This window comes from Callionymus lyra, chromosome 6 (assembly GCF_982586985.1).
Source record: "Callionymus lyra chromosome 6, fCalLyr1.hap1.1, whole genome shotgun sequence".
Classification (NCBI taxonomy): domain Eukaryota; kingdom Metazoa; phylum Chordata; class Actinopteri; order Syngnathiformes; family Callionymidae; genus Callionymus; species Callionymus lyra.
In genome coordinates this window covers 30,793,501-30,814,806 of record NC_141823.1, presented here as the reverse complement: position 1 = coordinate 30,814,806, position 21,306 = coordinate 30,793,501, and the positions used below count along the sequence as shown (strand labels likewise).

The window sequence follows — 21,306 nt, the reverse complement described above, 5'->3', positions numbered from 1 at the left end:
GTCATTTCCGACTATATTTTCTGGAAAAAGGTGTCTTTGGTTTTGTTCTCTTTGTATCTGCTGCTGCCCCCTCGACCTTACTTCTACAAGCAGTGAAAGATGGCTGGGTGAATTGTTTCAGTTATTCTTTATTTTGATCCTAATAGAATCACTATTAATATAAAATAAAAATAAAAATACAATCGTTTTATTATTATTGAAATGCAGCCTACAAAAATGCACTACATTTGGGGGAGAATATCTTCTGGAATGTGTCTAGTCACGAATGCGAATGTCTACATATTAATCTACTTTTGCAATTTTTAACTTAGATGGCAAATGGCATACTCATTAAATTAAAAAAAAAAACTAGTTAAAGCTAAACTTGTCTAGAATGATTTTGATAATAATATTGTTATAATTAAATTGAATAAAATCAGTTTTAAATATGACACATCATTTGTATTGATTACACAGCACAATGTAGACATGGCTGTTTGTTTTTTTTACTTTAATTGAGCTTTTGAATGATTCTTCTTTTGTCTGCACATATTAATTGTGACAGAAATGCATGTTTGTATCTAGAGGCATGAGAAGAGGAACTAAAAGGATAATAAATTGACTAACTAACAACTGCATTCAAAAAAAATATGTGGGCGCTCTTTGTATTGCCACAACAGGAGCTTGAATTCAAACTCATCACTTACTTTATTTGCCCAGTATGACTGTGACTCAGATATTTCTTCCACAAACATGAACGCCCACTGCTGCTAGTCAACAGAAAACCCACACAGCCAAACACCTGGTGAGGGTGAAACCCTTTAACCTTGAGCAACAACACAAACCATGTTGACGATGTTCAATATTTTTCATGTTTTCCGTGATGTTTGGTCTAATTTGGAACAGTCGTGACTCGTGTTGTAGATCCTTTTATCTTTTATTTTAAAGATTATCATCATTGCGTAACTATGTCTTGACAACCTGCCTGGAGAAAACTCTCTTTTGATTTATTAGAAAATTTAATTAAGCCCCAACCAACAGCTATTTTGGAGATTCAATTTCATTAACCATAACCACAATAAGTCAAGCGAGTGATTGGTCAAGCATAGAGGTTTGTCACCATACATCATCAATCGCATTACTCTACACCCCTAAGGGACTCATTGTAGGAACAAAGCAGGCATGATTACAGCTGGCTGGAAGAGGAGTGAAGACCATTATTACGTCATAATGGACTCCGCTCTTATAACCTCTCGTTCACCGAGATTTCAGATGGGGGAGAACTTTATAAAATAATAAATTAAAAGCATCATCTGGATGAGGGACATACTAGATCTTGGAGATGAGGATTTCAACATTTGAAACATGTGAGTGAGTCAGGAGGGTTGGGGTTTTGCATTAGTTGCCCTTTAAGTTACCAGGAACATGAAACAAGAAAAGGGCACAAGAGATTTTACTTGCTTTTGTTTATAAATTCACGTTTATAATGATCAATAAAGTTTTACCTTACCTTACCTTACCTAACAACTCTGACAACTGACAAGGCATCACACTGCAGTTACACTGTTCTGACACTAGTGGGAGCCCAAAATAATATTGTCAATCGTATTTACTGATGCCTCAACGTTTCATTGTAAAAATTCCATCCAGGCTTTTATATGCATGAATATTAATCCAAGAAAATAATGAATCCTTATGTATATTAAAAATAATACACGGAATAAAAATGATTGATAAAATAGTTTTGTTTTTTACAGCTGCTTTTATCAGTTATGATAATTATATTACCAAAAAGGAGCAATTATAAACAGTGTTTAGTACCTAAAATCACTTGGAAAACTCTTATTGAGTCTTATGAGGAGAACAAAGAGAAAAAGCAATAAGTAAAAACGAAAGGAAGAAGAGCTGGAATATAAAGTGTACTGATGATCAATAGCTCTTATGTTCAAGAAAAGAGAAGGAGAAAAGGTTGTCCTGTCATTAAGCAGAACAAACGTAACATTCTGATAATGCAATGTCAGGTTATCTGTGACCTGTCTGCCTTTCATCTGCTTGAAAAAGACACAAAAGCCATCCCCGAACAAGAAACCAATGGGTATTCATAATGAATGAGCTCAGCCAAACTCATTTCCATGATGTGAAATCGCATTGTCAACCCACAACCGCAGACTCCTCTGTAATGACAAAAAAGCAGCTGCATGCATTATTAATCAAACTTTCCTGTTTGAAATGCAACAAATCTTGACTTCCCGCTGACAATCTGAAAGGTTGGTTGATGAAAGTAGTAGAACCAGGATGATTGACAGATCAATTCCTCTGTCACTGGTAAATGATGTATTTCATCCACTGGTTTAACGTATCTCTACTTCCTGTTATAGACACATGGCTCCACCCACAACAGCAGCTGACCATCAACACAACTCAGTGTAATTTACATGAATTCTTAATGATGCTTCTGGGTCCTATTATTTAGGTTAAGGGTTACAGAAGTGCAGTGTAATGAAAGGTCAAGAAGAAAGTGTTGCTCCAGCCGGTGAAGGCTCTCATTGTGCCTTTCAACCTGTAGTATCCTTTTGGCATTCTGCACCACTTGTGACTCTCTTCTCGAAGGCTTGCTCACAATCCAGGACAGCCGCAGGTAGTTGTAGGTAATGAGGTCATGAGGGACGAACTCTAGCTTTACCTCTCTCCAGAGTTTGCAGCTTTATACCTTTTCAACCAAATTAAACACGATTTATACAACATGAGTGAAGCAAATTTACAGGGAAAATAAGGTTGTCAAAAGTATAGAAAAAAGTATTGATCTTCATCATGGCTTAGACCCTTCGATTTAAAATTCAAAACATGGTGTTTATTCTATTGATTCATTGCACTACCACCACCCTATTTCATTGGCGTTTATTTTTGCAATGAACTGTTTCTATTATGAATATTTTACATGTGGTTCTGTTAATTGTAACATGTTGTAATATATGTTGTTTCTGAATTTTCATTGTTAATAAAAAGATTTATTTTAAATATGGAAATATGTGAGTTTATCCTTGTGGAAAAGGGTATCGATTATGTTCCTTAGTACCAGTGAAAGTTGTAGTATCGTGACAACCCGAATAGAAATGGAGTAGTGCTTGTTTTTTTAGAACTATGCATAAATACTTTATATGAAACTATATTGCCATATAATATCTATTCTGTTGAATTTGAATGCCAAATAATATGAAAAACTAAGGTAAAATAAAATCTAGATTCTTTTATACTTCATAGTCCCTTCTTTATTACCCCATCTTTCTTTTTACTCAAAACCTATGAAACCTACTCAGACATGCTTGTTTACATCCCTGGTTTCACCGACTTCGGACAACCGAACACGGCAATCGTTCACACCACGATGTCATGTAGGCGGTAGAGTATGGAAACAAATAGTTATATGTGGTTTTGAAAACAAAGAAGTCTAGATTGAGCACAAACGCCAACAAACCACTGATGAATCACTTTTATTTTTCCACAGAATGTTTTTACAGAAACAGATTTGACAGTAGGTATATCTTGTTCTTTTTCCAGCATATTCCAAACAGAGGACACGAGAATATATATTCCTAATTCTCATGAAAAACCATTGAATGAAGAGGGCGATAGATGAGAGAGTTCACAGACCCTTCTAATTTTGACAAAAAATGCAATCTTCACATAATGGCTTTCCTTCCATCTGTTCATCCTGTTTTTCTCTTCAGAAAAAGAACAGAGTGACCACTCTTTTCCAGAATAATGTGTCAATGTTTAACAGGTCGGAATACTCTGACCTTCTGCTCCCTGAGAGTAATTGTGACGCGGAAACTTTCAGAAATAAAATGACCCGGGCAGCTCCAGCTGGTCCAACATTCTTGTCCCAAAAGCCTCAATCATAAGACAAAATACAATATAAAAACATGAAACTGTGAAAACGAAGCTTTATTAAGGATTTTTATGGTTTAAAGCTGGAGTTACTTGTTTGTTTCTCTTTCCCTTACACCTGAAGTTTTGAAGTTATGGTGCTGTAACTTTGAAATCGTAAGCCACAGGAATCCTTTCACAAATATATCTCCTCATAGTAATAAATATGCACACAACAAGATTCATCCCAATCATAATATTTCTCGCCAACGGAGCACACACTTCTTAATGTGTACTAGGGCAAAGTATTTAAGTATATATAGGGTTTAAGTATAGAATAAGTACATTGCAACATTTGTTAGTATTTCAAAGTAAAACAGTGTTCTGTTCTTTGAAAATGAATTTATTGAGCTATTTTATGTTGGTGGTTGTCCAGGTTTATTTGAAGGATTTAGGAAATACAATCGTTTGTGTAATGGTCTTATAAATTAATTTGAGCAAAGATTACAGTAAGTGTTGATCACAATCAACAATATTTTGATGGTACGCACATGAATATAAACAAAATTAGATTTTAATGTAAATTAAATTAAAACCAGGAATTGTGTGTATATAAGTCCTTCCTAAAGATATCTAATGTAAAATTCTTACTCTGAATAATCTCAAATCTTTCAAGTCGATGTCCCCAACTCTCTGTTTATTGCGGGTAAATATCAAAAGGAGTTTTAAGAAACGGCCAAAGCAATGTTTGGATGTTGTTTTTCAACTACAGTTGGTCTGAGGAATACAGATCAATAGTTTCAATGTTGAACAGTCAGACATGTTGAAAAGGTGATTTCTTAGAGTTTGAAAAGTGAAAAGAAACTCACAAAGCAGTCGTTCATTATTAAGAATAAAAAATATATTTAAACTGAGTCCATCCCAGAGTCCTGTCGGTTATTTGTTATGATATGTAGTTTATAGTATCACTTGTTTTTAAATTAATTTATAAGGATAATTCTATTCAGTCACTAAATTGTCCGAACATTTCTCTTTTTAAATTTTGCGTCAACGGTCATTTTTTTGTTTTAGTTTTTTTCTTGAGGGAGGCAACTTGTGACCTTCCTGTGTTGAGATTGTATGTACTCTCTGTGTTGCGTGGGTTTACTCCAGGCTCTTTGATTTCCTCCCACAGTCCAAATAAATACAGAGGTTGATTGGGAACTTTGGGAAATTGTCTGTAGGTATGAGTGTGTGTGAGTGGCTGTATAGTTGTGTGCCCAATAAGGGAACAAGTGGCACAGAAAATGAATGAATGAATCTTTTGTCTTTATTTAATATGTGCCTGCATGAATCCATCTAATATATTTTGTTGATGATTTAAAATGAAACAGTTTAAGAAAGTTATTCTAAAAGTATTTGGAATGCTGCTGACAGAACAGGCCGGTTGAAGGACAAAAGGGTCAGAGCTCCCAAATAAAACTGTAATACCCTGGTCGTGAACCACACTTTAAATTAGTGAGCCAGTTGGAGTTGTAGGAAATAATCACTAAGGTTTTCTTAATGACCAAGTCTGAGGATTCAGGAACGCTAGTTCAAAATCATGATCAGTTTATGATGATCGCGTTTGATTATGTTTTTGGTTAGAAAATAAGTAAAGTGGTCTTTAATTGTAAGTAACAGTTGACAATGTCACTTCTTCACCTCAAGGAAGTTTTCTGTCCTTGTAGCACAAAACACTGTCTGCGGACAATGACCACTGTTTACAAGGCGCCTGCAAAATTTATTCTCTGACCTCGGTGATAAAAGCAAATGAGCATGTTTACGATGTTGGCCCCAGCGTGCGCACACAAACACGCATACACATGCACACACACTCACACATATACACAAGCACACACACACATATAAAAAGATTATTTGGGAAAGGTAGGAAGTCACTGGGGCTCTAAAGAGATTCCATATACCAAATCTGTTGATCTGATATGCCAAACATTTAGGAAACGCACATGAACGACTAATAGGTTACACGACCAATCACAACGTTTCACCAGCCAAAGATTCAAACAGTGAAAGAGTTCACCAAATAGTCCTGGATTTTAGACCAGTTCATTCTCTAATACATGTATCTATATATTGTACCAGCTGTGTGGGATAGGTGACGTGTATGGTTGAGTACCAAAGCCAAAACACTATTATTTTGTATTAAAGGACTTAAGATGGCAGAGTGACAAGATCAATTGTGCATTCTCTACCTGCTGGGAGCTATTGTTTATTTTAATGTTATATGAATTCTTTATTAAGTTAGAGAAAAGAAATACATGAAAACAGGACATAAAAAGAATCACATAATAAATCCCAATAGCAAAAAAATTGCAATTAGATTATTTTCAGAAATCATTCACCCCTAATCTTAACTCACTTCTTCTGAAATCCTCCATTATCCTCCCATCGATTTAACAACACGTCGAGCAGTGTTCCAGACATGTTGGTAATTCAAGAGTTGACCTTTATGAAGCTTCACAAATTGAACCAAAGGAAGAACAGGTAGAGAAGAGAAGAGTTGGACTTCAGTGAACATATGATAAAGTGGCAGAGTAATAAACCCTCAGTCCTAAACGCTAAGATGAAGTTGTGACTTCATAAATTTTACTCTTTCTTTAACCCTCCTGTTGTTTCTGGGTCAAGGTGAACAACCTCCACCACTGTATATGTATTTCTGGAAGCCAGGGAGGTCGTTCACCTTGACCCAGAAATAACACAAGGGATACCATGAACAGATTTGTTTTCGGGCCTTCGGGTCACCTTGACCCAGAGATAACACAAGGGTTAGTTAAAAACCCTAGAAAAATATTACATTAAATAAAAATGATCAATAGAAATAACATAATAACAACCCGATCAATTATGCCACGACCAAGAACATGTTTGTTTACAAGGATCTCTGTTTTGATGCACAAAGACTGCATCATTTATTTAGTCCAACACGTCCAGATAGAACTATTTGGGCACCTACATTATTCATTTGCTCAGATCCTGAGTCTGATAGTCAGCCTGAATTATTGCTGTTCTTATGTACTCGCCAACATCCAAGGTCATGTTTTTAGTTGCCTGAGTACAAACATAATAAAGATAACATTCACAAACACATTCAAATACATGATCCTAAATGGTACAAATGACTTTAATATCAGTTATCAAAAACCATGAATTGATAACTTTGACCATTTCACATATTTCATTCATTAAGACAACTATTGTTTAATGATTAATACTCAAGATAAACAATAAATGACAATGGAGAAATGACTAATATATATTCAATTGGAGCTTGTGTATCATCAATCTTGGATAGGACAAAAAAACAGCCCAGTCACCTCAGTTTGGAACATTCTGAGTAACTATAGATGAATGAGAATCAACATGCAGTAAATATATAAGAGATAACAATGTCAATAGATTTTCAGTTCTCGTCTCTCTGATTGTAGATTATCCTCCCTAACATGATCCTGAATACGGACAATATGGATATCATTATTATATCTTAATTAGACACTATCACGTTAAATAAAAGAGGCAAAAAGAAGTAGTAAAAGTGGGGGCACTAACAGAAGGCAGCCATCTAAGAACGGTATATAGTGGGAATTGATTGCATTTGTCATGTCGAGTCAAAAGATTCAACATACAAGTGTCCATTAGGCTTAAAAGGGTGGATTGGAAGCAAAAAGCTGCTTTCAAGGGTAGCAAGGTTCATAATGATAATGTAAACTCTTCACCGTCTGGACGTTGAGATAACCATCGTCTGTCAAAGAGAGTTAACATGAATAAAGCTGGATCAACAAGAACAACGTTGATGTCCTTTAAGTGAATGTGTCTTGAAACTTGATCAAACATCTACTTGCAAGAGTTTTTATTATGTGTGTAAAGAACAGATTGCTGGACGACAAACCTGACAGGATGAGTCATCACTGGACATCTTAAGTGGTCTAGTTGCATCATGAGCTTCAGTGAGTGACAAGGAAGTAAACAGATGGGCTCATGTCTCCATCAGTTTGCTGATGAGTGACTCACGTTGGGCTGAATGGCAGAAAAATAGACAGGTCACTGTCCTTCCTGTCATGTGTTTTGCGGTCCTAGAAGGACATGATCCAAGACACAATAACACATCAATAATTCACAACGGTGAGATGCTGATCCCAAGAGCATAAAAAATAGTCAAGAGTTTGACTATGGCAAATACAATGACAATGTCTTCTCTTCTTCTAATAAGTATAATGAAACATGCGGATGTTTTAGCAGCTTCTTTAATAGCAATACTTTATTATTGGAGTGTTGACAAAAGAGCAACCACAAAATGCATTAGTCTTCTCAGACCTTCAGCTTAATTGCTAGGCTGATTTATGAGTGTTCAGTTATAACATTGTGTCCCTGCATAAATTAATGAATGAGTACCTAAAAGTAATGTTTTAATTTCCCTTTATGTCGCAGGAAATAAACCTCCAGATGAAATATTTGACTGAGTAAAAAAAGAGGGCACAAGTAATAGTAAAAGTCACACAAGAAACAGCAGATATGTGTGTAAAAGTGACCCAACCTAAAGAAATAAAGAAATTAAATAAACTTCCATATCAGCAAAGTTGCTTTTGAGATCAGTGTTAGCTACAATGTTAGATGCAACCGCTAGCTTAAAGGATGATACAAATCACCATCTCTCCAAAAACAAAGAAGAGGACAAACAAAGTAGGCTATTTAAAAGCATTGTTTCAATGGAGTCAACAAGTAAAATCTAAATAAGATTTCATAGTAGCTTCTGTAGCATATTAAGTGACACAGTATTGACTTCGCTCTGAAAAAATGGTTCCTAATGTGCCAGTACTTTGGCATGTCCTCTTACTCACGAAGACTAGTGACGACCATTTGGAGGTTTTTGTGCCAGTCATTAGATCACATAAATAAATTTAAGAAAAAATACATTTCTTCCCAACATGCTGCTACAGCTCGTGGGCTGGGTTGGGACCAAGGTTCAATTGATTTTGATTCCTCCCCCTCGGACAGATGAATATTTTCACTTGCAACAACTTTATGCATTACACACAAATAATCCAGACATTAACTTCTCAGACTATGTTATTATTCCAATCCTCTGTATGATTTGATCAACACATAAGGCATAAAAACAAGTGCAGAACATTGTTATGTAAGTTGCTACAATTGTGTTAGGATATTCTGTGCAGGAAACTGTGTCATGTTTTTGTTAATTACAAGAGACACCAGAGGAGAGCTTGAACTGCCGCAGCTCCACCGGCCTCATTAGGGGATTCATCTTTTCCAGGAGACACAGGAGCAGAGCATGGAAAAAGTCCTTCGTTCAGTCATAACTCACTGGAACTAATGATCGGAACAATACTACAAGCATGTCTGCCTTCTGATTCCAACAGAACACACTGAAAACTGTCCTTTGTATCATGATTTTGTTGACGACGGCGTGTCAGATGTTTTTCGGCAGCGAGGAAGTCAGAGGAACATATGAATTATCAAAACGCTTTGCAGCCTTTTTGTGTTACGGTGATTTGTTTTTGAAGAGAAAAAATGTATTGAAATATAAATCATTCAAATTTTGAGACTGATGGCATCAGGATTAGTCTTAAGCTTTCATTCCCCCTTTTTTTTTTTAAAGAAAAACATTAAATAATCATCCTTATATATTAATATTTTTCTTCAAGAACAAATCCTTATTTTATCTTAGCCTAATTAACATTGACTGTCAACTGACTGTCTTGGCCTCTTGGTCGACACCTTGTGTCAGTTTGTATTTCATGTTGTATAGAGGTAACTACCCACCCTTTGAAACCTGATGCTCTGTTTGTTTGACAGCCGTCACTGTATATAGCTGCGGAGCTGATCTATGCCCCGACTAATCTGAGCTGTGAAAACAATGCTGCCATCCCTCAACACTGCAGGTCAAGTCTCCACCTCTATTTGGGCTTCCTGACGCTTCACCACAACAGAAACCTTCACAAGTCATTTTCAGCCACAGAAATAGTTCTTTTCTGGCTGAGTTTCAGTGACCCGGAACGATCCTGAACAGACTTTTATCCTGTTGCAAGAGTCTCACGCATTATTTTTGAGGCCCTGGAATTATTATTTTTCTGTATTTTGTTTTCACGGAGCAAAAAAAAAAAAAAATCAAATGATGGCTTCTGCCATGATTTAAGCCAACCTGGAACAGACCCAAGCACTCTCACTCTGAAGCGTAAGAGCTTGGATGGAAACGGCCTCTCACTTGCGGGCACAGCTGATATATGGCGTTGTAATTCCCAACATTTTTAAGTCAAGTGCCGGACCACCCGCACGCTTCAGAAGCATGTTTGCCATCAAGGAAGAGGCGAACATAACAGCCTCATTGATATGGAAAATTGATTTTCAAAAATAAATACAAATGTTTAACTGCCTAGATCACACTGATCACTCTGTTCTAAGAGACTGTATGAAGCACAAAAGAAAGGAAGATTTCTCCCACGTACAAAAATTCTAATCATGAAGAATGTCTGCAGAAATGGACGTTCCGAGAGTGCAGCAGCAGTGTGAATAGTTACTGCTGGAAGTGCGGCTGCAGCACAGTCTAAGAGGGAAAGAGATGTAAGGAACTCCAATTTGGGCCCATAGCTAGTTTACAAATCACATTTTAGTGTCAGCTGTGATTAAATTAGTTCTTAATGTCAAGCAACAGAGGACCTAATAGGCTAATTTGCTCTTAATCCAAGTCCGACTTGAGAGTTGACCCCTCTGACTTTTGCATGTATTAAGTGATGAGAGTGAAGAGAGAAATCTCAATTAGGTCTCAAGAAAAAAGGAAAGTCTTCTCCATCACTAACAAAGGTAAAGAATGAAGGAAGTTCAGATTTGTACACAGTGAACAAGGATGTGTCACTTAAACATATTTATATTGTACTAGTGTGAAAATACATTAGTAAAAGTGTTCAAATCAGTTATTGTCTCAGCATGTCTTCCAGTCTTAACGTATCTTGAGCAGCTTCCCAGGTAACTTCTATTCACTTCTTGTCCTCCTTCATCTATTCTTTGACCAGACATCTCACTTTACCAGGTAGGTACATTTCTGAAATTCTGATTTTTCATCTCAATGCCTCCTAATCATGGCCTTTTTAACTTTGTCATATAGAGAAGGGCTTCTTATTAGCTCATTTCTAATCTTGTTGTTTTTAGTAACTCTCAATGAAAGCATGGACATTTTCAACTCTTCTAAGTCTGCTGTCTTGTCTTTGTCTTCTGCATGTCTTTTATAGGGAATCATTATATTATTTTTTCTTGACCTTTACACAATCATCTTTACTTTAGCTTAGTGTTTATTTTTCAGACATCGTATATCACTAATGGTGTTGACAAATTAGCGACTCTACTGAAGATGTCTTGAAGTTATCTCCACCCATGTCTGCACTCTTCTCTTCACCTTCCTTGCACATGCCTAGTTATGAATTCAGGGTAACTTGTGTTGTTCTGATATGGTTTCTTAAGTATTGTAAGTAACTAAGTAAGTATCTTCATCTACTGACTCTGCTCACTAGAGCACTGAATATTTTAGCTATCAGCCCTTTAGAGTATACAGATGTGAAAAATTAATTTACATGTTTAATTATTGAAGATAAGGCTTTGGATGTTTTAAAGTAACAATTGTTTATCTAAGTAGGTTTTGAAAACGACTTCTATGCTTCATCATCAGACGAGAAAGCTAGTGGTTTCTTACGTGCAGCAACAAAAGGATGCTTGAAAAGACAGTCTCCAAACAGGGCCAATCTAAAAGCTGGGAAAATAGCTCACGTTGAATAATCTTTAGGAGTTGAAAGGAAGCCGTTTCAGCGATCCTAATAGTAGCTTTGCCAAACCCTGGCTACACTGAGGCACATCCTCGCTGACTGCAAAATCAGTTTGTCCCAAAGCCGCTTTACCTGGAGACACAACCAGGTACAATGACAACTGGCCATCATCCTGGACAGGAGGAGACTGACTACAATGCACTCCCTCCATTAGTGCCTAGACAGTCGAACAGCACCCTTTTTGTGAGAGCAGGACAACTTCTAGCAAGGTCATATCCTAGAGGCAAAAGAAAGTATCATTCTTAGACACTGCCCTGGACTTGAGAATGCAGGTTGTTTAGAACAGAGATTCATCTTCCCACCTGAGATCATTGCCGCTAACTTCGGGGAGGACTTGGTCTTGAGTTCAACGTCTCAGGAATCAGTTTTCACTCAGCAGTTAGTTAAGCATATAAGGGAAAAAAAGAGTTAAGGTAAGCGACTGATGGTTTGGAAACCTATTCTTTAAAGTTAAATCATTGGTATTGTAAACTGCTAATCTTTTTCTCTACAATTGGGTTGAATCCTTATTTTAAATGCAACATGCAACAGCACATTCTGCTTGGAAAGCATTGTTTCCTTTTCAAGGATCCTAACACAGCAGTCAGCTGCTGTCACCTCGAAATAGAGTTTGACTCTCCAGCGGGCCGTCGGCCAAGTGACGCTGCTACATTGTCCACTCTCTTGCTGCTCGTGGTGAAAGTTGCACTCGATCTGTTCGGCACACGACTCCACAGGTGGCAAACAGCCTCTGCCACAAGGCCAAGGGGTGTGTCGGTATATCTGTTTCAAACAGCACACAGAAACACGGCCAAGAGTCAAGGAGACACACACACAGCGAGTGCTTTGGACCTGAAGTGAACTCAATCTGAGTAGCAGTAATAGAGGCACATTTTTAATGAAAAGCACTTCCATCAGGCTTTACTGCCACAATCACTGATGGTGTGGCAGGGAGGCAAAAAAAGAGAATTGCTCCTGATCTCAGCTCCCTCTATTTTTTCTCTCTTGTTAAACAAAAAGCTTTTTCATGTCACAGCACGATCACAAGAGCCTCAGAGGACGAGGTGAGTCAGAGCGCCTGATGAAAGTGCCCTCCTGCCGTACTGGTCACCATTTCCCCACCTTTAAACGTCACATCTTTGGTCGATATACAAGAGCACTCCAGTTCTGTTCTTATCTTCGCTGGATAACACGTTGTTTCATCTTTAGTCAGCAGGTGCCTGAAACTCATGTAGTTGTTGTTTCTTTCTCACCAGCACTTGTCAAACCATTTTCTCTCATCTTCTATTTCTGTCACACTGCTGGATGACACTGAAAAACCACACTTTCACCAAGTGCAAAACTCACGTGCCGTCATGTAATTCCACATGTGCCTCAGTCTATTTTAAATAGCTAATTGACTTTTAAATTACAACACAATGGTAACAGTTCAGAATCCAAATGTAAAAAACAAAAGTTGCTTCTTTTTTTTTTTTGTTTAAACAAGAGAGCAAACAGGACTATAAACTCTGATGAATACAACATAAATAAACAAAGATGAGACTGTGTGATGTTTGCATTAGCCTGAAGCATTATCCTAAGAAGGGTTTTAGCATAGCCTCATAGTTTCCATCCATATTCTGTTCCTGGACCATCTTCCATTAAATAAAATCAAACATAACATTAAAACAGGACAGTGGTTCTCAACCCATACCAAAAAAAGCGAAAAACTACAATACAAAGAAGTGTTATTATGAGTAGTAGTATGATTATCATTATTATTATTAAAATGTATATCTAAATCCTATTTATTTTAGTATTAGCATATGATAATAGTGTATTTAATATTACAGCGATGGGCATAAGAGGTACTGATTGACAGCAGCCCACCTGTGACTGCACTTGAGGTAAAAAGATTGTGGATCAAATGGAGGGCAGCTCCCGCTTTCCATTAATAGAAACTCTGGCAGTGGTCAAAATAATAGGCATGCCACATCCTGTGGACCCTCGTAAATGAGCACCGAGTGCTGAATGTCACTCAGCAGGCTCTCATCGTTTAAATCACATTTCGAGTCGGTTGAAAATGATAAACAGGGAACATAGATGCAGAGAGGGACGCCTCCTATCTCCTGCCAGAGTTTGTGTTTGTTGTGATCTGAGCAAAAAAAAAAGGGATTTAATTTTCATGGTGGACACAGTGGTCTTGTAATGCAAAAGCTAGTGTGGGGGAGGGGAAATGCAATAAAGCACAAACAAACAGATGGGATTCTTCCATGTCCCCAATCTGGGGGAAACCCTGCCCTCCCATACGGTGAGCTGCTGGCCTGGATTTAGTCCACGCAGACTTCCAGTGTTTGGATTGAACAATCTGTAAGGTCTGGTTAAATGTTGGCAGAGTAAAGAGCACAGAGTCTTCCTGATAGTTAAATAACCCTGAAGGCCAACGTTTGATCTTTACTGTCTGCAAAGAAAAGCCTGCACTGACATCAATTTTGAGAGTTCAACAGCGATTGAGGCTATTGATGGATTTTTTCACGGATTCGTTTTGTATGTTTTTGGGTGCCTTTTTATAGATGATTATGTTGTATTTGAATTTTGTAGAATTGACAAATATGTATTTTTTGCTGTACCTTTGGTCTGACAGAAAAATGTGTGCAGTCAACAGGTGACCAAGTAGCCAGCACCATCTCTTCAAAGATAAAAATGGAAAAAAAAAAACTGCATAATAATTCAACTTTGTATGAGTAAACAACGACAAAATAAACTGAAAAAAAATAAAATAAACCAATAATATAACAATTAAACACACCCAGATATGTATAAACCCCCAGATAAAACCTAGTACAGTGAACTGAGAAGGTTTCACCAAAATTCAGTGTGATTTTTAAAGTAGACATTGTTGCAGATATAAATGATGGCATCTGCTACACCATCAACTTGAACCACAATAACATGAAACAGGTCCACAAGTCCCTGAGCTACATGCTCATTTTAGTATATACATACTTCCTAATATAAGTAAGTAAGAGGGAAATACTTATACCACAAATACACAAAATGTTAAATATAATTGCTCGCCACGAATGTTAAATGTAAATATTCGTTGAGAAAACATTTAAATGCACTTAAGTTATTATAATATGTCTTACACTGAATACAAGTTTCACAAACCATTATTAATAGTCAGAGTTTGTTGTATAAAATCTGTTTTAAAATACAATTATGAGCCAAAGTCTGTCAAATTCTCTTCTCCCTGCTTTGTTCTGGTTTTACATGAGTGAGATTATTGCCACCGGTTTGAGTGAGTGTGTCTTGGTTGTTGTACTCTTAAAACATTTTTTTTTTAACAAAATCACTAGTGCCCTAGCTGTCATACACACGCTCAACTTCACTGCTGCGCAGTCAACATTTGACTGCTCTATGGCCTACAACACAAGTCTTGTGCACTCGACATAAGTGAAAGTGAGATGTAAGTAAGTAAGTAAGTAATATTTATTTATATAGCGCTTTTCCAGACCAGGGTCACAAAGCGCTTTAACAATCAAAACAATACTCAAAAAAGTATATACTTTAAAGATGAAGATAATACCGAGAACAACACAGGAGTTCCAGAAAATCAAGGAAAAGCCTGAACAAATAGAAACGTCTTAAGATGTTTCTTAAAGGAGTCAGTAGACTCCATCTCATTTTCAATAATAATATTGTTACAGGAGCATGATAGTTATGCACAACAGCCCCAAGTAAGTGTTATTGAAGCAATCTTTAAAGTTTATTTAAATTAACATTCTTCATTTTTCTTCTGTTAGTTAAAGGACATCTGCTCAAGTGCAACCAATGCATTTTACCATCACCATTTTTTGCAATGAATAACATAAGTAAAACTAAAACTTACATTTTTCTTGTTATCTTTATTAATGGCACATTTTTTTTCTCAACAGAACCTACTGAGACAACAATCTGTAATCAGTTTTAAATCAACAACCAATCAACTTGGACTGTTTAGACTTTCTTCCACGCCATGAGCATATTTTAATAAACTATTTTAATAAACATTTTAATTTATTTTAATAAACTAGCTTAAGATAAGTTGCAGTGTTGTGAGCAGACAGATGTTGAGGGTGCAAAAGTGAGCGTGTGTATGACAGCTAGAGTGTGAGTATGACATGTTGAGCGCGTGTGTATGACTGGTTGAACGCGCAGCAGAGTGATTTTGCGCAAAAAAAAATGTTTTGAGTATACAACAACCAAGACACACGCGCTCAAATCGGTGGCAGTAATCTCACTCCATAATTTTAGCGTTCAAAGGTGTCGGGTGCAAACGTTTTGAGAGAGGCACTGCTTTTACACATTTGGCAAGTCCAATATTGTATCTCACCATCATGATATGAGGTTATCGTGCCTGGATGTCAAAACGCATTGAAGGGAGCTTGTGTACTGCTGGCCTTTGTCTCTGCGCTCTCTTGATCGCAGATCTCTTCTCTTCTTCTGCAGGTACACGTTAATAATTCAATACATGCTAATTAAAGCAAAGATAAATGGGAAAGGAGAGGATACGTTTCACGTTTACACTCTCCATGAAACAAACATTTGTTAAAATAATATGAATATGCATTATTCATGCATTTGCTACAAAGTTGTGCAACAAATTATCTGATTATTATTCTCATGTAATTTTCTCCCTCCCATAGTGCAATTTCTTACATTTCTATTATTCATTTGTTTATCAAATCATTCATTGTTCAATAACAAGTTGATAATCAACCAATCAGAGACTATGAAGAGCTTCTTAAAAGCATTTTAGTTTCATGGTCTGCAGATACTACAGAGTCCCTTATACTGCGTTACAGAAAAGTCTATAGATAAGTCGAGTACTTATACTTCAGTGTAAGGTTGGATCAGATCACCGATGTAAGGTGGCTAATGAATAGCTCTAAAACCAAGAATTATAATTTTTAAAAGGATCTGGCAGACAATGTAGAGTTTTAAGGATCGGGGAAATGTGAGTCCTCCTACTATAGCATGTCAGACTTCTCGCTGAGTTTTTTATTAACTGCGAGGCAGCTCCTTCCTGTTAGACACTATATACACAATATCACAATAGATCGGATTTTTGCCCCTTCATGGTGATACATATCCCATCAAGATACTTGCCAATACACTCTGATAAAATCCTGAACGCTGCTGAGTTTCAAATATATCTCATCAGCTCCATCGTTCTGTTTAGGTTCACACATTTATAAATATTCATAATGGACTTAGGAAGGATCTTACAGTTGACAAACCTTATATCACCTCATTAACTTAAAACCTGCAGTTAAATTCCCTCCCTAACAGTGTGAGACTGAGATGAATGTGCCCGGCGAACAGCCTGACATACAAACTCACACATCTGCTGTGTTTAGCTAAGCTGTGGTTGCCATGGTTACAGACTCACTAAATGGATGTGTGTAAAGGCCTCGCTGAGACACAGCACTGCACACACAGACACACACGCATGTGATGTAAGAGGAGCGTTGGTGGGCATAAGACAAAAACTAATCAAAACAGGGAGATTCAGGACAGGAACCGATTTTTCACATTCAGAACTTGCTAAGAATTTTCTGCACCCTCACAGCACCAGTGTTTGGAACTGGTTCTCAAGGAGTTATAGTGGACAGAAAAGCTGATTTATGAATTTAAGAAACTATTGTGTACTAAAGCAGGACTAGACATACTAATTCTATGGTACTGTCACTTTATGTAAGTCATTCGACAACACAATCCTTCAAACTATGTTCTGCTCTAAGACATAATCTTGGAAGAAGAATGTGAATAACACAGAGAATCATTTTAACAGTCAGAAATAAATGACTACCTCAACACTGATGGTGTTTCCCAAACCGATACACTTCTCTAAGTGCACTGCTTTACAATAGACGGTAAGAGAGTGCACTTACTTGCACAGTGTGCAAATTGCGACACAGTAGTACTGTCTCAAATCAAACAGACTTACCAGAAATGACTCGACAGCTTCTTCTTCTACTACTTTTTAACGCAGAAACACTATCCCCGACACTTGAAAGCGCTTTTCTCCAACCAAAACAAGTTATTAAGTTGTGTTTCATTGTGTTATTATTGTTGTTGTGTGGTTTTGTGTTATATTGAGTGTTCTCTCAAGACATGTATGCTGATATCTGCTCCGAAGACGTGTCGTCCTCATCCTACTTGCTGAAAATTTATGCGTGTATATACATATTTTTACCTGATAAACTGTGTTCTTTGCAAATTTGCAAAGTAGTGATGTAGCCATTTTAGCCACATAGCTCTAGACATCAGGTCATCTACGTCAGTAAGATGGTTGTTGAGGCTGGAAAGTGTCCATCAATCTACACTAAATGGTCTGGCTGTTCAAGTGCACCAATAGAGTGTGCATAACACACTACATTTTCGCACACTGCTCAAAAACATATATATTTTATACAATAGACTCTTTATAAACCAAAGCTTTTTAGCTTTATTTGGATAAAAGCCATTAAAGTACAATAGAAACATCTAATTCAGCACTTCAATTTACCCATCCAGACAAAAAATTACGTTATATTATCAACAATATATCAACATTTTTCAACACTATATTATGCATCTAGAGGCTCGTTTAATTGTTAGTCCAGATACCAGTGGAATTATAAATGGAATGAAAAACATCCCTTCACTGAGCGAGAAGCTGAATGCACCAAATTATTTAGAAAGGTAACTAGGAGTGGGCTCTGGTCCCTCAAGCACTGCAGCAAGCTCTGGCACGCCAATTCATTTCAGCCCATTTACATTTCATCACAACTTTGCTCTAATCCCACCGTGCCAAAAGCTATTAACAAAACCATTCAGGAGGAAAGACACATCATGTCTAGAGTTTGACAGTCATATAACTGACCTCGAACATCAACTTCATCGCGCAGCGTTCAATCCAAGGCTGCATGCTTCAGGTGCCATGGCAACCACCTCAGCTGACACACTATGAAGCAAATGAACCTTTTCCTCTTCCTGCTCCAACTCTGTTGTCCAAGACAGGAACGACTCAATTCAGTCTTGAAATCAAGGACTTTCCATTGAAAGATCTGGAGGTGACTATGATGGAGGTTCATCTACTGTCAATCAGGGATGTGAGAAAACCTCAACAAACGATTTATCACAATATTTATTGTCATGAAACTGTATCAATGTAAATGGATCAACAGCACTGTATCAATTTTTTTTAATCTTTTTTTTTTATTGATTTATAGTTAAAAACAGTGTGTAAAATAAAATAATTGGATTTTTCTATTCAGAATTAACCCCAGCATTCCAAGCTTCTTTAAATATGTACTCATTACTTCCTATGCACCTAAAGGAACAATTAATCCAGCAGTATCTCAGCGATGACTGAAGACAAGAGGATACAGTCAAATCCAGCTACTTTCAGGGGTCATTTTAGGGCAAATTATGGTTTAAAAACAAGTAAAAACAGTTACATCAAGAGTCATGAGGTCTGTAAATTCCGCACAGCACAGTCAAGTTCTCTGAATATACTACAATATATCCTTGTTCCTACCGATTAGAAATATATTGCTAAATATCGTATCTTTTCCCTTTTATCATGATACATATTGTGTCAGTAGATTCTTGCCAATACTTCCCGCCAGTGTCAATAATACTTTAGCATGAAGGGAAACACGTTTACTTACGAGCACTCTTCCTGTGAGAGTCTGAGCCGAAATCATGACCCCAGCCCAGTCCTTCACTGAGGTCATCCAGCCGACCTCGTTGGCCGCAGGGTCGTCTTTGTCCGCACGCTTGTGGCCATCGGCTGTGGTGATCCGATGGACTTCCTAAAAGGATAATAAACACTTTATTAAGACACACAATCAAGAAGTGAATAGAGGGATGTGGTCACAATCAACTTTTGACCACTGGCAGTTAAAATTCATCCCTTCATATATAGTTATTGTGACCACCACTCTGCACCTGACTGCACATCTAGACAGTTGTTCAGTATCCATGGCAGCTGCATAGCTCCAGGTGAGTGGGTTGCCTGATGCTCTGTTAGTCTGTCCGACAGGTGTCGGTCTGTGCTGATCTGTGTGATTCACTAGATGGAAATGGAGACAGGATGTACAGGTTACATCGCTCCCAGATAAACCGTCCATCAACCTTCAGGCTGATGTGACTCAGCCTCCTCAACGACTGCGACTTCCTTCTGCTTCTCTGCGTCTAATGGTGTCACGCATCATTCCCTCCTGGTGCCTCCTCTTCCTGCTTTGTTGCCCATGTTTGATAGCAGTAGAATATTTGAGATGATACATGTAAAAATCCTTTGCATGTACAGAAATATCTTGCCACTTTTTATCCACGTATTCTCAATGGAAATTAAGCATAAAAAAGGACAGAAATATAAAGATAGTAAATTCCCAGCACACCTATATCTTCTCTGTTTATTTGCAGTTTTCCAGCTCACTAACTCAAGTCAATCCCAGTGCTCCCATTAAACACTCAACATGTTTTGCAGACTTACTCACTCAAGATTCAGTATTTACACTTTATGGCCGTAAAAGTGTTTTTGTATCCGCCCCAGTGTGTACACATGGAGACTGATTACACACAAAACATTAAACACTACATGTATCTACACACACCACACACTAGCTACGGTGTCATTCGATCCTGAGCAAACAGATGTGACTGTGGCATGCTTAAAGTGTCCAACAGTACGGTCAATAAAACACGATAAATGGCAAAACCAAAGAAGATAAAGCGAACTCAATTCATTCAACTATTTTTGGTGAAGATGGAATGATACTCTGTGATGCATCTTTTAAACACTGGAAAGTATTCGTCATTCTTAAATGTTGTAAATGTTGATAAAAACTCATGTCGACAGTTTCATCATCACTAGATCAACAAAGAAATACACATATATTAAACTCACCAACTTAAAAGAAACCTGCTAAATAAATACATGCACAATGACCTGTCTCAATTCTTCATTTTACGGCAAAACCAATTCAGATTTTTTTTTTCTGCTTCTATTTACAATTGAATCATGACCCTTTAGTTATCTGTGATATACTGCGAGTTTTAATGGAGAACCAACATTTTCCAGGACTTTTAACACCATGCTCAACACTAACTTACAACTACAAAGCTCTGTGTATTTTTTCCTCTAAACTGACATTGCGCAAACGGATCGCTGATTTCTCAGATCATGAACCATTACTTACATACTGCTCATTATCCAAAATCGGAAGAATCATGTTTCCCTATAATTGAGGAGCTCCGCTACTCATCTTGCAGAATCTGTCCAAATGATGTCTGTCACGTAACTGTCAGAAGAGTTGCTCACATACTTTTCAATCACTGACATGAATTGGTTAGAACGTTCACATTAACCAGTTTGATGTTACAAAGTCAAGTTAAATTAGTTAAAGTTACATTTTGCTTGTGTGAAACTTTCTGTAAACCATAAAGACCATTTTCTTGGATAACATGTCTTCAACATTTATGCTATAAACACACCAACTGGGACATTAAAAATGCTGCAAAGGCTTCTATAATGTTTCACACCACTGATCAATATGTGTTAGCATGTGTATCTGTGTTTTAATTGACTGAACAGGAG

At 37.2% G+C, this 21,306-nt stretch overlaps 1 protein-coding gene across 4 annotated transcripts in view; it reads right to left on the bottom strand.

The window, feature by feature from the left end:
- Positions 1-21,306, bottom strand: part of LOC148078172 (calcium-activated potassium channel subunit alpha-1a-like) — an 85,013-nt gene that overhangs the window by 46,262 nt on the left and 17,445 nt on the right. For all 4 annotated transcript variants that reach the window (XM_087792736.1, XM_087792735.1, XM_087792739.1 and 1 more), the window contains exon 2: positions 19,376-19,519. In XM_087792736.1, coding sequence (XP_087648862.1) covers positions 19,376-19,519 — 144 coding nt within the window. The remainder of the gene's footprint in view (positions 1-19,375; positions 19,520-21,306) is intronic.